Source organism: Amaranthus tricolor, chromosome 10, assembly GCF_026212465.1.
Source record: "Amaranthus tricolor cultivar Red isolate AtriRed21 chromosome 10, ASM2621246v1, whole genome shotgun sequence".
Taxonomy (NCBI): domain Eukaryota; kingdom Viridiplantae; phylum Streptophyta; class Magnoliopsida; order Caryophyllales; family Amaranthaceae; genus Amaranthus; species Amaranthus tricolor.
In genome coordinates this window covers 3632678-3646510 of record NC_080056.1, presented here as the reverse complement: position 1 = coordinate 3646510, position 13833 = coordinate 3632678, and the positions used below count along the sequence as shown (strand labels likewise).

Sequence of the window (13833 nt, the reverse complement as noted above, 5' to 3'; positions counted from 1 at the left end):
TTTGGTCTCCCGGTTCTCCTTCCGGGACAAGGATAATCCACTATAGACAAGAGGGCGGAGTTGATTTTATCGTAAGTGGTGACATTCGAAGTCTGACATAATCTAAGACAGAAAAGAAATTTTTAACCACTATGTCAACATGTACCTTATATATGATTTTAAAACAATTGTTTAGGTTGGAAAAAAGGTGTTATACTAAAATAGTTTAGTATTTTTTGTTATTGAATTTGACTAGGAAATTACAATTAAAATTTGGATAGAAGAGAATTCTTTCTTAATAATTTTTGTCTACCTTATATCCACAATATTCAATTTCACTCAAGAGTTTAACCTTAAATAGGATAAAGAAAAATTAATTACTGTTATTTTTTTAATGAAAATAATATTTTATGGCAAAAATATTTCCCGCCAAATTAAACGCCTCTCTACAAAATTTAACCAAGGACCGGCCAAAGCTCTTTTTTTTTAAAATAAAGGAAAATTGGGTCAAAATTGACCCAAGCACAATTTCGGCATAATTTAGCTTAAGAAAATTCGAGTATTCAAAAAACAATATCAACACATTGGCATATATATATATATATATATATATATATATATATATATATATATATATATATATATATATATATATATATATATATATATATATATATATATATATATATATATATATATATATATATATATATATATATATATATATAATATAAAACTGTTAAAATTGTTGTCGGAACAATATTAATGTTTTTTCTAAGTGTTGGAGAATATAAGATGACTTGCCTGAAACTATTAAAACATTAATTCCTTGACATTGTAAGTGGTTCTTTCGGCCAGAAACGCCAACAATGTCATGATTTACGAATGTTTGACATAAACTTTCATTACAAAACCTAAATATTCATATCAAACATGCAAACAAAACTAGCTTAACCCAATATTGCCAACTCACAACCCAAATAAAACCATTAAGCTTTTATTAGCAGCAATATAACACCCCGACCTAACGGATTGCTGGTGACTACTCATAAAGACTATAGATTAGCCCCATAGACAAACACAAGTCTTTTTCAGCGCACTCTAGCCTCACTCGTACGCACACGGGAAAACTTCCTAGAAGGTCACCCATCCTAAGATTGCTCCCCACCAAGCACGCTAACTGTAGAGTTCTTAACAAATGGGCTCCCATGAAAAGAAGATGCACCTTATTGATATGAGTAGTCTATCAATCTTTTTTCAAGCTAAATCTTGGATATCACACTCACCCCTACTTAAGAATACAACGTCTTCGTTGGATTTCAGGATCTTTTCATCCGCTAGGTGCACTGAACACACAATCAACCACGGTCGCAGGGTTGCTCTGCTACCATTTGAAACATTCTGACCCAACGGACTGCTGGTGACTACTCATGAAACTTTAGACTAGCCACACAGACCAACACAAGTCTTTTTCAGCGCACTCTGGCCTTACTCGTACGCACACATGAAAACTTCCCAGAAGGTCACCCATCCTAAGATTGCCCCCGACCAAACACGCTTAACTGTAGAGTTCTTAACAAATGGGCTCCCATGAAAAGAAGATGCACCTTATTGATATGAGTAGTCTATCAATCTTTTTTCAAGCTAAATCTGGGGTAACCAGTAATGCTCAAACTAATCACATACGTGTTTTCGTGTGCAGTGCATGAAGGATCCACGTAATCAACATATGAAATGCTCTAGTGCGGGCATAATACAAGTAGACATGTGCATGAAAGCTTTTGAATTGTGAGCTTATCGCAAGTGCAACTCTTTCGACTAAAGTTCACTGGACCCCCATTTCACCTTTTACCTACCACGTCTAATCTTCACCTTGAACAATCCACGGTCAAAATCAAATGGTGTCACTACATATAACGTGGAATTTTACTTGTTCTTAGTGATGGTCCAATATTTGCTAATTTGAAGTCGTGTTACAATATAAAATGTTCGACTCCTTAAAATGTCATATAAAACAATAGTGTGATGATAAGCAGTGAATGAGAACTCCTTTTGAAACTCTATTCAAACCCCAAACATGTTTGATGTGCAAATCCCAAATTTTGTGCCCACCATGATGATAAGTAGACCATTAGTGGGTTCTCGCTTATAAATGCAAGCGCATCCTTGTGTACTCTCTTTGTTCATGCATCAACCATCCTACCAAATAATCTCTTCACATGCATTCTAACACCCTTAAATACAAACCTTATTTATCAACTTAGTAAAACATATGGGGGAAAATGATAGGTTCATCCATTAAGAATCCTAGTGTTGCATTTATTCATTAAGAAAATAATAAAGGCAAAGGTAAGATAGAAACTCCAAAATGTCTCATACTCAATTACCTTGATCAAATACTACAACTTTTAGTGTTCTGGAAGAAAAAATACGATTTATAATTCTAATTAATTTTTCTCAAATAAATTACATTTCAACAATTAGTATGATCATTACTTTTACCGTACAATATTGATTTTCAAAACTAATAAGACAACTAAATATTTAATTACCCACAAACACATAAAACAATTAACATCTATCCACACAATTGTCAACCGACGGATATGCCCTATGGCCTATATAATACTACTTCAGCCATTGTAACTATTCATCAATTGTTTTTATTTTGCATATACTTCTTTACGTATAATGTAAAATATATAATTAAGTGAGATTTTATTTGATTCGTCTTAATTTATATTTTCATGATATTCATTTTATAACATTTTTTATCATATGTAATTAAAGATAGCAAGATTTAAAATTGTATAACAACTATTAAAAATATGTAAAAATACTAAAATTTATATTTTGAGAAATATGAAAAATTGTTAATTTTTGGTTGGGGTAAAGTGAGCGATGTGGGACAAAATTCTTGGAAGTAATAGCGAAAAAACCAAACAAAAAAGTCGTTAGAAATAATGATTGTTTTTTCTGTAAAAGGATTGAAGGAAAGAAGGACGTAGAACAAGAACATCAGCTTATTGCACCATGCAACTTATATGCTCCTCTCCTTTCGCATTTCCGTCGGCATATAGTTGATGAATGATGCATGATGATCATATGCTATAATTAAATCGTTCCTACTTTTAATCAATTGATGTTTAATTATAAAAATCTAGGGTTTTTCAATTTTGACATCTTCCTCATGATATTCAATATCACCTATCGTCGTCATCTTTCTGCTTTTGTTTTCACATCGGCAGACATTCATTTTTTTCCACATTATTAATTACAATTATGGTACATTGTCGATTCATCCTCTTTATTTCGTTGCATTTTTAGATTTCATTTTAATTGGTTTTGTATTTTGATTTTTCTAAGGATTAAGCTGTTTCATCGGAATTTGCATTCCTTTTGCATAAAAAAATTTGCGTTCTTTATTCCAGGCTTTTTGAAGCATGATAATTTGACTTGTTGGTGATATTGTTGATTGTGTAGTCTACAAGTATCAATTATGCGGTGGGTACCTTTGTTTGGGTGGAGGATAATGAGGAAGCTTGGCTGGATGGAGAAGTATCGGAAGTTAATGGACAACAGCTTAAAGTAAAATGTAGTGCAGGCAACACTGTGAGTTACTTTATTTCTCGTTTTTCCTTTATGTTTACAATGAATATGATGTTGGTTAATCAGAAAGGATAGTTTCTTAGAAACATAGGAATTATGGAAATAAATTGATGAATTAATAAAGTCAGCGCACCGATTCAACTGTTGCCTTGTGTTACAAGTTCAAATCTCATCCACTCCTCATGTCTAAGTGAAATTTAGCAACATTTACGAGGAGAGCATGCCTTGCATCCACAATTCTAACCAAAAGGGCTCTCATGTGAGGAGGCATGATAGATAACATATCAATTTAGCCTTTTGGTTGATTTAGTTTTTTGGCGGAAACGCTCTTTCGGGAAGAGGCCTATGTTCACTAAGGGTTTGTTAGATTTTACGATGCAATACATGCCTATGATTAGTGGCCATTTGGTTAGGTTAAGAGAATTACCTAACCTGAAGATGGGTTCTGTTGTTTCTGTGGAGTCTGGTGCTTCAAGCATCTGCATGAACTGGCATTGCTCTCAAATTATGTCAAATTAAAAACGTTAAAGGGGAGAGTTGTCACAGTGATCAAGCAAGCAAATTGAAACAATAGAGTAATATTTATATGTGGATGTTAAGTTTGAACACAGAGGATCTGCATGCATATGTTCTAAAATTAAAAAAAATCACAGATCTTGGTTTATCTTATTGGGGATTATGATTGAACGGGAGTCCATTATTTCTCATTACAATCTATTGATTTATAAAGGGGAAGCGAGTGTACCTCACTACTGAGTACTGGGTTTCAGAAACAGTGAATAGTAGTCAGCAGTTTCTAGCAAAAATCTCTGACATATGCAGTGGCTGAATTTCTTAATGGGTGGATGAAGATAGTCGTTTGATGGGGCCAAAGATTTATAGTTTTCAAATTATAATGGAGCATATCAAAATGACTCATTAAATCGTATGCTATTCTTATTTATGTAAAGTTGTAGATGATGTTTGTTACCAAAGGTCAATTACTATCAACTCCTTTGTCGTCACAGACAAGGGCAAGGTTGCGCATATCCGATTGCTCCAGAATCCCGCTTATGTGGGAACCACTCGATGGAATGTTGTATGATTAAATTAACAAATATTCAAGAAAAAGTAACATCAGATACAGGATCCTTTTCAGGATTAAACCACAATAAAGATACAGGGTCGCCGGGTCAGCCATTAGATTTTGCCAAACAAATTCACACAAGTGTGACAAGTCCATACCTATTTTTTGCAGAACGATATGACCCCTAAACTTTGTTGACAGTGATACTCTCTTAGACTACCGCTTACAACTATAGACTATAAAGAATGCTGATGCTATCGCATGGTGTGTATTAACATTGAATTGGCCCTGTTTTTCTAATTGTTAGTTTTTCTGGACCTTTTTATCCTTGCAGTAGTTAAGCTTTGTATGATAGTAGATTTACTCATGTTTAAAATTACAGGTGGTTGTTAATGCATCCAGTGTTCATCCGAAGGATCCTGAAGCTCCTGTTTCTGGTGTAGATGATATGACTAGACTAACCTATTTACATGAACCAGGGGTTCTTGATAATCTAAAACGTCGCTACGATATTAATGAAATATATGTGAGTGACTAGCTATTTCTCCGTCCCATTCCTAGTTTCACATGTTCATATGTGTGATTGGATGATTAAAAGTAGAGTTTTATCTATTTGCATTCAAATTAATGCATTTTCTTTATTAGTTTACTGAACACATGAACATTTCTTGAAGTTACCAGGGACGATAAATTAAGTGCTCAATTGTGGTATCTTTTGGTCTCTCCATTTGTTTCTAAAGTAGACAAGAAATTTTGCAATATCTATAGACGACACACTTCTGACCTATGTATTATATCTTGAGATCTTAATATGAAGCAAGTAGTAAAAAGTTTTTATTCACCTTCCCTGCAAATTTTTTACTGGATTTCTTTTCAGACATATACAGGAAATATACTGATAGCAGTGAACCCTTTCCAAAGGCTACCTCACTTGTATGATGGTGATATGAAGCAAAAATATAAAGGGGCAGCTTTAGGTGATTTAAACCCACATCCCTTTGCAATTGCAGATTCTGCATACAGGTAAGTGGCAACTTTTCTTTTATTTGGTTGATTATTGACCTGCTGTTGACGAACTTGAATTATTATGATTTTCATGACAGATTGATGGTGAACGAAGGAATAAGTCAGGCAATTTTGGTTAGTGGGGAGAGTGGGGCTGGAAAAACTGAAAGCACTAAAAGTCTTATGCAATATCTTGCTTATATCGGAGGAAGATCTGGTACTGAGGGACGTAGTGTGGAGCAGAAAGTACTAGAGGTGTGGAAAAAATAATTTTGTGCTTTTTTTTCTATATTATTTATTTTATTCCTAGTTATTTTTTAGTTATGGGGTTTGCGTGTTGTGTAGACAGTAGAGCATACAGTTTGGTGCAAATCTACCCGAACATAGAAAACTGTTTGAACCAATCATCCAAATGAATTGTTGGCAGTTTGTGCTTTTGCTGAAATTTATAGCATAATTTTGACGAAAACATACTGACTTTCCACCCTGAGAAATGCTATGACATTCTATGTTGTCTCTTATTCAAAGTACCCAGCTTTTTATGAAGAATTCCGTGGTTACTGGTAGAAGTTAGATGTGATTTTCATATAAAAGGTCATAACCTTTTGGTAATGCTAGGATGACATTCTCATAGAACAAGGAGTCAACTCATAGCATTGGCTATTGTTATTTGCTTCAATTAATAGGGACTTAGGAAGAATTTACTCTCAAGACTTTGGAATCTTTGTCATAGATATGTAAGGGATTATATGCTACAATAATTAATCACTTGCATGTTAATTGTTTCGGTTTGGGAAGATTTTCAGAGTAGAAACTGTCAATGTGCAATGGTTCACTTGTCAGCAATCCATGGCACATTTTCTTATGAAGTAAACGTTGGCATTACTTTCACTGGATTGTCTTGATAAATTAGGTTTTTCCCTAGCTTATTTGTGGTTGGTTTAGGAGTAGCTTAATCCGGTGCATCAAATAGCCGATATGAATCAAAGAAAACTAAGAAAAGGGCACACATATCAAAATGTATTATTTGGGGCAGCTAGTTTATTTATCCTTCTGAATGAAATCGCCTTGTTTGATAAGTTACCTTATCGTTGTTAGTGAATTATTTTTGTTTGAATAAGTTCATATTGTCCTCCAACATCAAAATGTAAATATAATGTTGAGTCCTCTATAGTGCAATGAAAAAGGTTTCCAGTGCACTGATACTTAATATGGTTTTGCTAACAATTGTTCATCATGTTTTTCTTAATTGTGCAGTCAAACCCTGTTCTGGAAGCATTTGGTAATGCTAAGACTGTGAGAAACAATAATTCAAGGTGAGGTATCTTGCTATTTCGTGGGATTCTCTGGTCTAGGTTCTAGTATGAACCATGTCTTTAGTCAAATTTTCCAAATAGTCTTACAAATATCTTTAACTTGACAGTCGATTTGGCAAGTTTGTGGAGCTACAGTTTGATGGAAGGGGGAGGATTTCAGGGGCTGCTATTAGAACTTATCTACTAGAAAGATCTCGTGTCTGTCAGGTGTCTGATCCTGAGAGAAACTATCACTGCTTTTACATGCTTTGTTCTGCGCCAAAAGAGGTAATCAATCACTAGTTATGTATTTTGTATGTGGATGCAAGGATAATTTATAGGAATTGTTGTACTGAAGTCTGAAGCTAAAAGTAGAAAGCACAACAACAATGCAAAAGTTTTAATCTCTACAATATGGGGTAGGCTACATGAACCAAAACAAAACAACAAGAGAAATCATTGCGACCAAAGATTATAGTTTAATTGATTTCATCTAATACTAATCTACAACTAAGAAAATCAATGCCAATGAACACTTATATATATTCTAATTCCATCTAGCTCCTATAGATCCCAAATCTTCATGTCATCCTTCACTCCTATAATCCATGTCATCTTCAGCCTACCTCTTTCTTATCTAAACTCTAACTTCTTCAAACTGGTGTATTTTTTGGTCTTTTTAGCACATGACCTAACAATGTAGTCGAGTTTCTCTTATTTTGTCTTCAATATACGAGACTCCAAGAAATTTTCATAAGCTTTTATTTCAAATTCCATCATTTATGGCAGTCAAGACTTTAGACGAGGGGGCTGAAATTTTTTGTTCACGATTCAAAAATATTCTCATAAAGGGTCAAAATGTTTTAGGAGTTTAGGGTATTTGAGCAATTTTATTATGCTGACAGCGAAATTAACGAGTATTTTGATTCAAACATAGTGTTAAAATGATTTGTAGGCCAAAAATACCACATTTATACTATGTTTCATCGATGAGGGTAGGCCTCGGCCGACCTTAACCCATTAGTAGCTTGTCCACTCATATAGTAGTGCTTGTCTAATGGTAGTGCGGTAAATTTTCTTTAATCTTAGTGACATACCTCGATCCGTCATATTTTGTTTGCAGTTCTTTATTTGAGCCACCCATATTGAATCATATGCTTTATATCAATATCTTCGATCTCGTGAAAGATAAACCAAGGTACTTAGAACCTGGAAGGAGCTCCCGTTTATCTGATTTTACTACACCTCTACTATGACTCTGTATGCCGAAATGACATTCTATATACTCTATATTACTTTGACTTATTTTAAATTCTTTTGATATATTAACATATTAATATGCTTATATAGTGTTGGCGTACTCTTTTTTCCATAACCCATCTAAGTACTTCCCAAGTTACTTTGTCATACATCTATTCTAAGTCAATCAACATATCTTTTTCCCTTGTAGTACTCATATTGTATGCAGTATCAGATAGGATTTTTAAAATTCTTTCTCAGGCATCGTTCAATTAAGAGATCCAATAGTTTCACGATATGGCTAATAAGATTAATTCCTTAATAGTTTAAGGAGTCTTGCCCATCTTCTTTGTTCCTAAGATTAATTTCGTGGTAGTAGTCTATACTCTATAGTGCTTATCCTCAAGTCTTGTCATCGTGTTTGTTCTCCCATATCTTCTTAAAGAGGTTAATTAGCCAATTCAATTCCAGTTACCCAATACTCAATAGGAATATCATAAGGATTTGTTCATTTTCTTGAACGCTTATTCCATCACGTCCTCTCGAGTATTGACATGCACTAAATAAGTTGTCGAATTATTCCATATATCTTGTATATCTTCAACTTGGACAGGCTAAGAATGTTGCGTTGTTTATCATTTACACACTTCATCCTACTAAGATCTTTCTGATTGCTTGTCTCCTTTTGATCATCATATAAAAATTCTTCTTCCCTTATATCAAGTCAAACATGTTGTATACCTGTTCGTACATTTTGACCTTTACCTCACGTATCTCTTATTTTTTCGTTATTTGGATGAATTGTATTTTACAATGTTCTCTTCACCCCTACATTTTCCTTAAGCTATATAATATTATTTCTTTTTCTTTAGTGCGACTTTTACTTCCTCATTCCACCACGTTATATTCTTTTTACTGCCATACGACCCTGTGCTTCTCCTGGAACTTCTTTGGCCACATGAGTGGTACAATTCTTCATCTGTATGCAAGTTGAATTTGCATTTTCTTTCAACAATTTCAACAAAAATTTTGTATTTACTTCTTTTAAGCTCCACCTTTTGATTCTTCATTGTCCTTAGATTTCTTGCGTTAGATTCCATTCAAACATCTAGATCTAGGAGTTTATTCACTTAGTATGAAGTTACATTTTAGACAACTCTTCCTATCGTTTCTGCTACTGAGGAAATAATCGATTTGGGTTGCAGTCGCTCTACTTCTCAAAGTCATTAAATGGTTTTCATGCTTTTTATAGTATGTGCAAAATTAAAAACAGACTCCCTCATTTCTGTTTCATATCCAAAAACCCATCGACACTCTGAAATCACTTTGTGTTTGCCGATGTACATGACTGTTTAACCTTAATTTCTGTAATGGCCATAATTTCTTTCCTCATTCCAAAGAATAACATTGATCATCCATACCGAGTGGCTGGCTAGACTTTTTTTTTGTAGGTTAGACGTTTGTGACTCTGTGTATTGTCATTAGTATCTTATACCTGCATAAATACTTTTTAGAAGTTTTTTATTTCAAGATCTTAGTACTGATGACTAGTGTCTGATTCTTAATGCATGCTTAGGATGTGAAGAAGTTTAAGTTGGACAGTCCAAGAAATTTTCACTATCTCAATCAGTCAAATTGCTATGAGGTTGATGTCATTGATGATGCCAAAGAGTACTTAGATACTAGAAGAGCAATGGATATTGTCGGAATTGGTTCTCATGAGCAGGTAGTATGGGTACATGGGAGAATATTGTCTTAGCTACTATTCTATCTAATAATGCTGGATAAATTTACTGGGTCATGTTCTTACCTATATAGGATTTATCATTCTCCATTCTTCTTTATAGGATGCGATATTCAGAGTTGTTGCTGCAATTCTTCATCTAGGTAATATTGAATTTACAAAAGGGAGTGAACCAGATTCATCTGAACCCAAACAAGAAAAAGCTAGGTTTCATTTGAAAACAGCTGCTGAACTTTTCATGTGAGCATTGTCTTGTCCCTGTGTGTATTCAATTTTACTCTGCTTTTTTTCAGAACTTTTAATTTTACAGTCTTAATCACAAGCTATAATATGCTTATTCTAGGTGTGATGACAAAGCCCTTGAAGATTCCCTTTGCAAACGTGTCATTGTCACTCGTGGGGAGTCAATTACTAAAAATCTGGATCCAGAGGCTGCTACCGTGAATAGAGATGCCTTGGCCAAGATTGTTTACTCAAGATTGTTTGATTGGTACGTTGCATGTCCTGGACATTTTAACATAAATTAGTAACATTTTCACACGTAAACTGTTTATTTGAACGGTGAACCAATGACTAAGCCTTTTATTTTCTCATTTCCTTAGGCTTGTGAACAAGATAAATAGTTCAATTGGTCAGGACACTGATTCAAAATTTCTGATTGGGGTTTTGGACATTTACGGTTTTGAGACATTCAAGATAAACAGGTGCTTAACTGGTACGCTTTTGTTTTTGTGGTTTGCTGAAACGTCTTTCGATATACTGATATACAGCTAAGGAAACATGATCTCTGATGTATCATAGGTACTAGAAGGTACTATCAAGTGTCAGTTGTCAAGTTATTGAATTGTGACCAGTTGAAACTATGAGTTTATATTTAGTAAAGTTTTGAAATCGATCATTGGTTGAGTTATGCCAAACATGAGATATTAGTCCAATTATTATGTTGATTGTCAGATTTTCTTGAAGTCATGTATATTTCTGTGTCTGAAACAAAATAATGTTTTGCTTTTGGACTCGTTTTCAAGATGGTACATTACTCATTTTCCAGGCTCAATTTACCCTTTGCAGCTTTGAGCAGTTCTGTATTAATTTAACAAATGAGAAGCTACAGCAACATTTTAATCAGGTTTTTATGTTATTGACTAGACAAGCTCTAAAGACACCTGTTCTTGATAATGCACATTCCTTGTCAATTTATTTACTAGTTTGTTTTGCAATAATTTTATTTTGGCAGCATGTTTTTAAGATGGAGCAAGAAGAATATACTCGAGAAGAAATTGATTGGAGCTACATAGAATTTGTTGACAACCAGGATGTTCTTGATCTTATTGAGAAGGTTGGTTTCCACTGTTGGTTTCCTGTGTTGACTTGTTTCACAAGGCTGATTATCATTTTCGCAAATACATATAAAATACTAGAAGACAGAAAGAGGGTGTTGGTTTGTCACCCTTGAACATAAGTCACGCATTAGATTAAAAATATCTCCTACAGAAATTGGAACTAGGAAGTTCAGGTTCAAGCTTATGCCACTCGAATAATTATTTCAGTGTAAACGACTTGCTTCCTTCTTGTTTCTTCTTCGCATGTCTTTTAGATACCAAGATACATTATAAGTTCAAACCCCATAGAACTCATTTGGAAGCAAATTGGTGTTTGATGTCACTCATTAAGGCATTGTTTCTACTTTAGATAACCTCTTACCTCTGTATCGTGGGCAATAGTTTATCTTCTGTTGTCTAGATTTGTTTTAATTTTAGCTGATTAATGTGATCATGTCTTAAATTCTGAAGATATTCTGTCAGGAATATCACCAAAAAAAAAGTCACTTCAAGAGTGCTTGCTTTATTTGTGTTATAGCTTTTAGTGCCTCTGCAGGGCTTGCACTCTAAAAAGTATATATTTGAGATGTTTGGAAAAAGGTCCATCTTCTTTCAGAAACAGACCAAGCAACACAAGCCCCACAAACTGTCACAAGTCTTTTTCGGCGCACTTTGTCCTTACTTGTGCGCACTATGAGAACTTCCTAGAAGGTCAGCTATCCTAATACTACACACCAAGCACACCTAATTGTGGAGTTTTTGCAGTTGAGATTTCTTGGAAAAAAAGATAAACCTTGCTGATATGGGTAGTACTATGACCACCAATCATTTTAATACTCCTTTATTTCCTTCGTGGTCTCAACCTGGAGTAATATACTAGTTTTTTATGGAAAAATGTTTTTGCATATTGTTTGAATTCCAATTTCTTTGATAGCCAAGAGCCTTCAGTGGGAATTGCAATTCCTCTTTGTTTCATAAATGAATTACACAATACATTTATCAAATAAAGCACTCTACTTTTTTTTGAGGATCCAAACACTTGAGGCAAAAGATATTGTTTTACTTAATGTCATATTTATGAAATGCATATTACATGTCTCTTCAACTTTCAGATTTTCTCAATAATACCAAATTTTGATATGCTGATTTCTCTCGATTTTTTTCTGAGGCCAATATATGTTACTCAAGGCGACACTTTTTATTGGAATAATTTTACTTTTAAGACTGGGTGTATGTCTCTGGAAATGTCTAATTGTCCCCTTATCTCCTGTCTTCCTACCAATAGTGGACTATGTATGTACAGATTTTCTGACTCTAGCATTTGTAATGATCACAGAAACCTGGTGGCATCATTGCTCTCCTGGACGAAGCATGGTAGGTGATTTGAGTTATTTAGCTCTAAATGAAATTATTAGGCCCCATATTTAGATAATTATAATTCCTGCTCCTGAAAATATTAGAGAAGTGGAGTAAAATTTTTGTAACAGGAAGATCATTTTTTGTTAAGGTTGGTGATTGTTATTTTTTTTATTTTTTTTTATTTTTATTTTTTTTCCTTTTCTTTTTGTAGTATGTTTCCTAGAGCAACACATGAGACATTTGCTACAAAGCTGTACCAGACATTCACTAATCACAAACGCTTCAGCAAACCAAAGCTTTCACGCACTGATTTCACTATTTCACATTACGCTGGGGAGGTAGGTCATTGTTAATGAATCTATTTCAAGTTTGTTAGGACCTCTTGTTAAAAAAAAGAAAGTACGATCTCAATATTTATCTGTCAAGTAATTTATGCTGCAGGTGACCTATTCAACTGACCTTTTCTTGGATAAAAACAAAGATTATGTTGTTCCTGAGCATCAAGAACTTCTAAGTGCTTCGAAGTGTACTTTTGTGGCAAACTTGTTTCCACCTTTACCCGAGGACTCTACCAAATCTTCGAAGTTTTCGTCTATAGGTACCGGCTTCAAGGTCTGTCTAGGAGGTTTTCTTTCTCTCCCTCACTCCATTCTCCATCTCAATTTCCGTGTCTGTGTGCACGCGAGCGCTTGTGTTTATGATTTTTCATGGTGTTTATTTAATCTTCCATTTGACGACTTATGTTTTTTTACCCAGCACCAATTGCAATCATTGCTAGAGACACTGAGCGCAACAGAGCCACATTATATTCGTTGCGTAAAGCCTAATAATCTTCTTAAGCCTTCAATATTTGAAAATAAAAATGTTCTGCAGCAACTTCGTTGTGGGGTAAATTTCTGTTCATTGTCGTACTCAGTTTGATACTGAATGGAATATAAAAAAAGTGAAACTCCATTAATTATACTTCCACTTTCAGGGGGTCATGGAAGCTATAAGGATCAGCTGTGCTGGCTTTCCCACACGAAAGCCGTTCCATGAATTTATAGATCGTTGTCGTATTCTTGCTCCAGAAGTTTCGAAAGGCAGGTAATAATGACTTAAATTCTGCAAGGATATGGCCCTTTATAATCTCATCTTATATTTGTATAAAGTAATCCTTACTTCAATTTCCAAAAAAAGGTAATCCTTCTATGGTTCTTGATCCTTTACAAACTTTCT

General features: G+C 34.2%; 1 protein-coding gene across 1 annotated transcript in view; it reads left to right on the top strand.

Moving 5' to 3' along the window:
• The first annotated feature begins 3020 nt into the window (after positions 1-3020).
• LOC130825967 (myosin-6) overlaps positions 3021-13833 on the top strand; it is a 30866-nt gene continuing 20053 nt past the window's right edge. The window contains exons 1-18 of the mRNA XM_057691424.1: positions 3021-3264; positions 3463-3591; positions 5037-5180; positions 5532-5677; positions 5758-5914; positions 6917-6975; positions 7083-7242; positions 9770-9919; positions 10041-10177; positions 10281-10427; positions 10540-10641; positions 11006-11063; positions 11172-11273; positions 12593-12630; positions 12827-12953; positions 13057-13227; positions 13372-13503; positions 13592-13701. Coding sequence (XP_057547407.1) covers positions 3262-3264; positions 3463-3591; positions 5037-5180; positions 5532-5677; positions 5758-5914; positions 6917-6975; positions 7083-7242; positions 9770-9919; positions 10041-10177; positions 10281-10427; positions 10540-10641; positions 11006-11063; positions 11172-11273; positions 12593-12630; positions 12827-12953; positions 13057-13227; positions 13372-13503; positions 13592-13701 — 2072 coding nt within the window. The 5' untranslated portion in view covers positions 3021-3261. The remainder of the gene's footprint in view (positions 3265-3462; positions 3592-5036; positions 5181-5531; positions 5678-5757; positions 5915-6916; positions 6976-7082; positions 7243-9769; positions 9920-10040; positions 10178-10280; positions 10428-10539; positions 10642-11005; positions 11064-11171; positions 11274-12592; positions 12631-12826; positions 12954-13056; positions 13228-13371; positions 13504-13591; positions 13702-13833) is intronic.